At 46.1% G+C, this 9,205-nt stretch overlaps 1 protein-coding gene across 1 annotated transcript; it reads right to left on the bottom strand.

Moving 5' to 3' along the window:
- Nucleotides 1–6,061: 6,061 nt before the first annotated feature.
- Nucleotides 6,062–8,725, bottom strand: LOC133543420 (uncharacterized protein K02A2.6-like). The gene has a single exon (XM_061887977.1). It carries the CDS (start codon nucleotides 8,723–8,725, stop codon nucleotides 6,962–6,964), a length of 1,764 nt encoding a protein of 587 aa, XP_061743961.1. The 3' UTR covers nucleotides 6,062–6,961.
- Nucleotides 8,726–9,205: the final 480 nt, after the last annotated feature.

Raw genomic sequence — 9,205 nt, 5'->3', positions numbered from 1 at the left:
GCTCCACTGGCTGTGCATCTGTTTCCTCAGCAGAGGGCACCTCCTCTGCATTGCTGTTCTCATCACACAGCAGGTTGCACTTACCCTTCCTCTTCTTGGCCGATGGCTCGCCCTGGTGGTCTGAAGATGTCATTGCCGCCGGTTCAGTTTCGGCACCGGCTTCTTCTGCTTTTTCTTCGTGGTTGCACTCACCGCCTCCCCCCATCGGGACCATCAGCGCTTGTAGCATCTGTGTTTCCCGACGCTTCTCTTTGAGCAGCTTGGTGTAGCTCGCAACGAGGGCCCAGATGACGTCATCTTCCTCCGCTACCGATGGTGTCTCCCATGTGGGCGCCAATGTGATGGATCTCCTGCCGTCCTGGTGTGGGTTGCAGTGACACTCGGTACATAACGGATCCTATCAGGTTTGACTTACGTTTATTCTTTCAACAAACATGTCTTCTGGCCATTCGGTCGCGCCATTTTCCAGCGCGCGGGCTCTTCCTGCTGGTCGCGGCACACCTTTCGGGGTATGGCATCTGCATCTACTGCGGGGGCTCATCTCGCTCTGGGTCTCGCTCGTCGTGCTTGTGGTTTTCGTTCACCGTGGATTTCTCGCCTACTTCTGCCACAATTGCTCCTCCCTCGCCCTTTTTATGCTGCAACAGAAGATGTAATGATTGAGCGCAGGTGTGTGGTGTACGCACCTGACGCTGATGGCTGCAGTGTCGCTCCAGGCGTGCCCCGCCTCTCCGCTCTGCTGCATGCCCCGCCTCCTGGCCGCCATCTTGGTCAGGACAACCATCTCTCCCAGCCCGCTGTAGGCTCATCGGCTCTGTCTCTCCACAGTGTGATATTGAAATCCTCCCCAAACCAAACAAACTTGTGTTCGAAACTTGGAACGCTATCCCCGACTTTTATGTGAACATGAAAAAGTATGCACTTGGAGTCCTGTCGATCCTTGGATCCACTTATGTATGTGACCAGGTGTTCTCCAACATGAACTTTATTCAAAACAAACATCGCACACGCCTCACAGATGAGAATTTACAATCCTTTGTGAAGATAAAGGGGACGTCATACAGCCCCAATGTGGAGACACTGTGCGCTGCGGTTCAGGAGCAGAAATCACCTTGACCAAGTATGATAAATATTTGAATTTCCTATAATTTTGCATATATTTGAATTTTTTAATTGTTCAGCGAAATAGACATTTTATTATTCAGGTTGGCAGCTGACTGCACGGCGCCGTTAAAAAGATATGAAAGAGAGGACAGCATTTTTGCTTCTCTGCCAGTGGATAATTTAAGTTATGCGTTTTGTTTTTTCATTACTACAAGGAGGACTTAAATAGACTAAGTATTTTACTTAACCCTTAACCCGATGTCTTTTTCGGAGTTAAAAACGTATTGTTGCATGCAGAAATTGTATTTCATTTTGTCTGCAGTCGTTCATTGATTTCATAAATGTAACCCTTAATAGTTTGTTTATACATAGCACAAAGCAAAAAACACTTTATATGCAGTGTTATTTCATTTTATTTTTCAAACTTGTTTTATTTTTTATTTTATTTTATATTATTTATTGTGGAGGACTTCTTGCCGCCGTCACCGTGTGGGTTGCCGTGACACAGGACACCAGACGCATCATAGCAGGTTTGACTTGTGTTTGTTATTTCAATAAACCTGTCCTCTTCTGGCCATCCGGCCGCGTCACTTTTCAGCGCGTGGGCACTTCCTGCTTGCCGCCGCTGCACGCCTTTTGGCGTCTGGCGTTTGCGTCCGCTGCGGGGGTTCGTCAGCTCTCTCTGGGTCGCGATCGTCGCTGCACGTGGTCCGGTCTCCGTGGTTTCCTCGCCTACTTCTCCCCGATCGTTCCTCCTTCGCCTCATTTGTGCTGCAGGCGCACTTTGAGAGATTGAGCGCAAGTGTGTGGTGTACGTACGCACCTGACTTGGTTGGCTGGCGCGTCGCTCTGTGTGCGTCCTGCCTTCTCTCTCCGCCGCACGCCCCGCCTCCTGGCCGCCATCTCGGGTAGTACCAGCATTTGCCCTACCCTGCTGTCGGCTCCTCGGCTCCGTCTCTCCACATATCTCTCCCGCCAGTTCGAAGCCGGGCTTCAGTCCGGCAGAGCTTACTCCCCTCCCCTGTCTTCTGAAGGAGCGGGAAAAAACTGCCCTGGCCGCTTGTCTCCTTCCTTCCTTCCTTGGCATCTTCTCCATTGCGTTTTGACTCTGCACCACTTTGCTTACGCCAAGGCTTTCAGGGCGCCGGTGTTGCTGTGGGGCCGTTGTCATGGTAACCGTTGCGTCTGCCAACTCCTCACTTCCTGTGTCGTCCGCTGGGAGACTGGCGCCGCCGCCTTGGACTTGTTTTTCGCTTCTCATATCTTCTCTATTCATTCTTGGCGTTTTCTTCTGTCCTTTTCCTCTCTTCTTCTTCCCGACTCTTTCCTCCACTACTCTTAGCAGCCCTTCTTTTCACCAGGGAAATGAGTTCCTCCTTGGTGAGCATGGAGTACGGTCCCTTGGCATTGCTTTCTTCTTCAGCCATTTTCTTGTCCTCGGTTTTTCCAGCTGTCCGCCCCACTGGTTGCGGTGCAGGCACTGGGCCCCGACGTGGCACAGACACTGGGGTTTGACGTGGTGTAGGCACCGGGGTGCGACGTGGTGCCTGCACGTGAGTCCGACGTGGCGCAGGCACTGGTACCTCTCGGCGTGGAGCATGCACTTTAATTTCTTCCTGCTCCTTGTCTGCGGCGTCATCTTCCTCTTCTTCATCTGATTTTTCTTCATCTTCATCATCATCCACAATTTCTTCAATTATTTCTTTTTGTTCATCATTTTTTTGGACTTCAACTTCTTTAACTTCTTCTTCATCATCATCATCATCAACTTCTTCTTCTTCAACATAAACTTCATCACCAACGTAGATTTCATCATTAAAGTAAGCTTCATTCGCAACGTAAATTTCTTCATTATAAACTTCTTCATATTCTTCTTTATTCATCAATTATTTCTTTTTGTTCATCGTTTTCTTGGACTTCAACTTCTTTAACTTCTTCTTCATCATCATCATCATCATCAACTTCTTCTTCTTCAACATAAACTTCATCACCAACGTAGATTTCATCATTAAAGTAAGCTTCATTCGCAACGTAAATTTCTTCATTATAAACTTCTTCATATTCTTCTTTACCGTAATCTTCCAGCACCTTTGTATACTTAGCGACGAGGGCCCAGATGATGTCATCATCTTCCGCTTCCGCTCGTGTCTCCCAGTTGGGCGCCAATGTGGCGGACTTCCTGCCGCCGTCACCGTGTGGGTTGCCGTGACACTGGGTCGCGATCGTCGCTGCACGTTGTCTGGTTGCTGTGGTTTCCTCGCCTACTCCTCCCCGATCGTTCCTCCTTCGCCTCTTTTTTGCTGCAGGCGCGGATAGAGAGATTGAGCGCAGGAGTGTGGTGTACGCACCTGACTTGGTTGGCTGGCGCGTCGCTCTGAGTGGGTCCCGCCTCCTCTCTCCGCCGCACGCCCCGCCTCCTGGCCGCCATCTCGGGTAGGACCGGCATTTGCCATACCCTGCTGTCGGCTTCTCGGCTCCGTCTCTCCACATTTATTTATTAGGTCTCTACTTTTTGCAGATGATGTGGTCCTGATGGTTTCATCTGGCCGTGATCTTCAGCTCTTTCTGGATCGAATGAGAATCAGCACTTTCAAGTCCGAGTCCATGGTTCTCGCCTGGAAAAGGGTGGAATGCCATCCCCGGTTTGGGGAGGAGACCCTGCCCCAAGTGGAGGAGTTCAAGTACCTAGGAGTCTTGTTCACGAGTGAGGGAAGAGTGGATTGATAGGCGGATCGGTGCGGCCTCCTCAGTAATGCGGACGTTGTACCGATCCGTTGTGGTGAAGAAGGAGCTGAGCCGGAAGGCAAAGCTCTCAATTTACCGGTCGATTTACGTTCCCATCCTCACCTATGGTCATGAGCTTTGGGTCATGACCGAAAGGATAAGATCACGGGTACAAGTAGCCAAAATGAGTTCCCTCCGCTGTGTGGTGGGGCTCTCTCTTAGATATAGGGTGAGAAGCTCTGTCATCCGGGAGGAACTCAAAGTAAAGCCCTTGCTCCTCCACATCGAGAGGAGCCAGATGAGGTGGTTCGGGCATTTGGTCAGGATGCCACCCGAACGCCTCCCGAGGGAGGTGTTTAGGGCACGTCCAACCGGTAGGAGGCCACGGGGAAGACCCAGGACACGTTGGGAAGATTATGTCTCCCGGCTGGCCTGGGAACGCCTCGGGATCCCCCGTGAAAAGCTGGAGGAAGTGGCTGGGGAGAGGGAATTCTGGGCTTCCCTGCTTAGCTGCTGCCCCCGCGACCCGACCTCGGATAAGCGGAAGAAGATGGATGGATGGATGGATGGATTTATACATTTTTATTTTTTTTGTCCTGTCCAGCTTCTCAGGCAAATCATATAGTTGATGTACATGCCCATATCGGTTGTTCACATTTACTTTACAAAAGAGAAGTGTTATCTTGTTGCCTTATTTAAATTTGACTTTTACTAAATGTATTCATATTATCATTTGGTGCCGCTGGGCCGGAGCAGGAGGGGATAGAAAGAGAAAAAAGGAAGACAGAGGGGGGAATTGTGGGGATAAGAGGGGGATTAGACAGTGTAATTTCATTTTAAATTTCAAAAGTTTCGTGGCTCCCATGGTTTTCTTTAATTTGTGAAACAGGTCAAAATGGCTCTTTGAGTGGTAAAGGTTGCCGATACCTGCTCTATATAGTTAATAAATTAGTAAATTAAGAACAAATTTACTGAGTCCTGCTGCTAGTTCACGTTTGTGTTTACTTTGACAAAAAAGTAAACACAAATGCTGTCTTCCTTGCTGATAAAACATGATAGCAACATGCATCTGCTAGCTCTTAGAGTACTACAAGAGGCCCTCTAATACAGTGCTCAAAGGGCAATATTATCACAATTTCAGAATGGTTAAAACCATTAAAAATCAGTTCCCAGTGACTTATTTAATTTTTCTAAGTGTTTTTCAAAATTTTACCCATCACGCAATATCCCTAAAAAAAGCTTCAAAGTGCCTGATTTTAACCGTCGTCGGATACACCCGTCCATTTTCCTGTGACGTCACTCAGTGATGCCAAGACAAACATGGTGGATAGAGCAGCAAGGTATAGCGACATTAGCTTGGATTCAGACTCGGATTTCAGCGGCTTAAGCGATTCAACAGATTACGCATGTATTGAAACAGATGGTTGTAGTGTGGAGGCAGGTAGCGGAAACAAAATTGAAAAAGAAACTGAAGCTATTGAGCCATATCGGTTTGAACCGTATGCAAGCGAAACCCACGAAAACGACACGTCAGCCAGCGACACGGGAGAAAGCAAGGACGAATTCGGCGATCGCCTTCTAACCAACGATTGGTATGTGTTTGTTTGGCATTAAAGGAAACTCACAACTATGAACTAGGTTTAGAGCATATGAAATACATTTGGCAACAAAAAGCCCTTTGAGAATGCAGACAGCCAATTTCAGGTGCGCTAAGAACATATATTTTTCCACGATTTCAGTATTTTAAATGTGCTGTTTTTGTCCAGTAAGATAGATACTAGCCTACAGTTACAGCTGAAGTGACCAATTAAAAATATTTTAACAATTTTTTGTCATTTTTCCATGTGCAATCAATCTTCACTGGAAAAAATAGCATCCCTTCATCACTGAAACTAACTATCTGTTTTTCTGGCTTCACTGGCACCATTATTAAATCAGTGGGTGATTGCTTTTGGGTGATTTGTTATTTGCAAGTACTGGCTCAATCTGGACATTTGAACAGCCTTCGCATATCCGTTCCTTTCTGCCTCGATTGTGGTTAATAAATAATAAATAAATAAATATATAAGTGCTTCTCGAAATCACCAGTTCAAATCAAAATGCTGTCAAGATAGTGTTTGTATTGTGTATCTTGCCTTCTTAGTGCATTCGAAAGAGTAAATTGAAATATTCTTTTACAATTATCAGTGTGTTGTCTGTCTCAAGATCAATAATGCAGACGAGGCGTGTTGGCTGAGTTCCCAACATTTACTTTTTAGAGCGTGCATATCACAACATCCTAGCTGTCAACATGGCCACTTACAACTCCCCCCACAGCGCATGCTCGTCACTCCCGTTGCATGCTGGGTAGTGTAGTTCTATTATTCCCTGGCTCATAACATCAGATTTTTCCCCCTATAAAGAAATAGTGTTTAACTCAAAGTGTTATTATATTTTAAACTACAACTTTTTCATTTTTTAGCATTGTAACCACACAAAAATGTCAAAGCATTTATGTCAAAACTTTTTTTTTTTTTTTTTTTTTAACAACTTGCAAAAACAAAGAGTTCTTAACAACCCTCAATCAGCCTCTTAGGTGGCTGAACATGTCTCTTAGGTCTAGACAGTCTCTCAACAGTAGGTGACGCGGACACTGCTGTCAGTCCTTGGTCAGCAAGGTCAGGCTCCGTGTCAGCAAGTTCTGCAGGTCCAGCTGAGTCCTGTTGAGCCTTTTCCTGAGCTGCATTTTTTCCTTCAGTCAGCTGTAGTTGAAGATCCGTACGGTTCCTTCTCAGAGACGGTCCATTTTCCATCTGGATCCTATACGAGCGTGGAGCAACTTCCTCTTCCACCTGTCCTTTTTGTCTCCAGGTGCCTGTAGAAATGTCTCAGAGACGCACAACATCTCCTGGCCTCAGCATAGGCAGGTGTTTTGCAGTTCTATCATGCAGATGTTTTTGCTTTGCTTTTTGTACTTCCTTAGCTTGTCTGACCTTGTGTGCGCTTTTGGGTGTCAGCAAATCCTCGTTGACTGGTAGGTTGGAGCGAATGCGCCTACCCATAAGTATTTGGGCTGGTGACAGTCCATTTTGTAGAGGTGCACTCCGGTAGATCAGTAAACTTTTCTGAAAGTTATCTTTGTCCTGTGATTTCTTTAACAAGTTTTTTTTACAGTTTTGACAGAGCATTCTGCCAAGCCGTTGGACTTTGGATAAGTTGGACTTGACGTAGAGTGTTGAAACCCCCATTCCTTGGCAAAGGCAGCAAACTCACAGCTAGAAAACTGGGGACCATTGTCGGAAAACAGTTCGCATGGAACACCATGTCTGGCGAAAACAGTCTTTAAATAACTGACAACTGCTTTGCTCGATGTTGACTGCAACGCTCCAATTTCAGGATAGTTCGAAAAGTAATCTGTGAGTACCACATAGCTCCTTCCATCAAAGTCAAATAGATCAGTTCCCACTTTGTAGTAAGGTCTGTGTGGCACTGGATGAGTCATCAGTGGCTCCGCTTGTTGTTTTGGCCTGTAAGTTCGGCAAATTCCACATGACGCTGTTGTTTGGCTAATATCGTGATTGATCCCTGGCCAGTACATTACTTTTCTAGCCCTCTGTTTACACTTGACTTCACCAAGGTGGCCTTCGTGTATCTTTTCGAGCATCTGCTTGCGCAGTGAGTACGGAATAACAAATTTGCTCCCTTTTAGCACAATGTCATCCACCACTGTGAGCTCAGCTCCACAATTCCAATAGCCTTTTATTTTCAAGGGGCAATCCTTTTTGCTGTCAGGCCATCCATTCTGTACTGCGCTCTTGAGTTCTTTCATAGTTTCATCTTCAATAGTCTCTCTCCGTATTTGTTCTGTTCTGTCTGCAGTCACCGGTAAAGATGTCACTACCATATCTACATATGCCTGTGTCTCTATGCTATTTTCACTGTCTGCAAGTTTTCTCTTATCCACTGCTCTAGACAATGTGTCGGCTGTGTACATATATTTTCCTTGTGTATATATCATGTGCACGTCATATTTTTGCAGTCGAATTAGCATGCGCTGTATTCGTACTGGACAGACATTCAACGGTTTGTTCATGATGGACACCAACGGTTTGTGATCAGTTTCCACTTGAAACATCTGTCCATGTACATATTGGTGGAAATGCTCACATGCATACAAACTTGCCAACAGTTCTTTCTCGATTTGAGCATACCTGGTCTCGGCACTTGTCAGTGCTCTGGATGCATAGGCGACAGGTAGCCACTGCTCTTCATGTTGCTGCAGTAGCACTGCTCCCAAGCCGTACTGTGATACATCTGACGAGATCCTGGTGTTCTTCTCGGGGTCATAAAACTTTAACACGGGCTCCTGTGTAAGAGTCTCTTTCAGTCTCAGAAAACATTGTTCTTGCTCGTGGCACCATATCCATTCATTCTTTTGTTCAAGAAGACTCCTGAGAGGTGCTGACTGTGTTGACAGTTGTTGGACAAACTTGGCAAGATAGGTGACCATCCCTAGGAAACGTCTGACCTCATCTTTGTTGGTTGGCCTTTCCATGTTGTTGATTGCTGAAATTTTTCTCGGGTCTGGCTTCACGCCCTCTTCACTCACAACATCTCCCACAAAGGTCAGTGACTTCACTCCAAACTCACATTTTTCTCTGTTAAGTTTCAGGTTCACCTCCCTTGTCTTATCTAGCACTTGTCTCAGTCTTTCGTCGTGTTCTTTTTGTGTTGAGCCCCACACTATGATATCATCCATCATTATCCCAACTCCGGGTATGTGCTCAAAAATCATGTGAATGGTCTTGTGATATACTTCGGGCGCAGACAAGATGCCGTATGGTAGACGAAGAAACCTGTACCTGCCCTCCGGGGTGTTAAATGTGCACAGTCTTGAACTCTCCTCGTCAAGCTTCATCTGCCAGAAACCTGATGAAGCATCTAATTTGCTGAACCATTTTGCGCCAGCAAATTGTGCCTTCCCTGGTTGGTAACTTAAAGTGATCTCTTCTGATCGCTTTATTTAGGTCTCTTGGATCCAAGCATATTCTTAGGGCACCTGTTTTCTTTTGCACAACAACCAGCGAGCTGACCCATTCAGTTGGCTCATCTATTCTCTTAATGACTCACAACTTTTCCATTCGCGCTAGTTCATCTTTCAGTTTTTCACGCAGAGCAAATGGGACTTTCCTGCACGGGTGCACAACAGGAAACACATTTTTATCTACACATATTTTATGTCGTCCAGGTAGACATCCAAGTCCTTGAAAGCAGTCTTTATACTCTTCCATGAGTGAGTCTTGAGCATTTGCAGTTTCTTGAGATGTCACCACAAACACTCTTTTGACAAGATTGAGCTTTGTGCATGCACTGAGTGCCAGGATTGGTTGTACACTCA

This window comes from Nerophis ophidion, linkage group LG26 (assembly GCF_033978795.1).
Source record: "Nerophis ophidion isolate RoL-2023_Sa linkage group LG26, RoL_Noph_v1.0, whole genome shotgun sequence".
Lineage (NCBI taxonomy): Eukaryota > Metazoa > Chordata > Actinopteri > Syngnathiformes > Syngnathidae > Nerophis > Nerophis ophidion.
The sequence above is the reverse complement of the archived record's forward strand: the minus strand, read 5'-3'. Positions and strand labels throughout refer to the sequence as shown.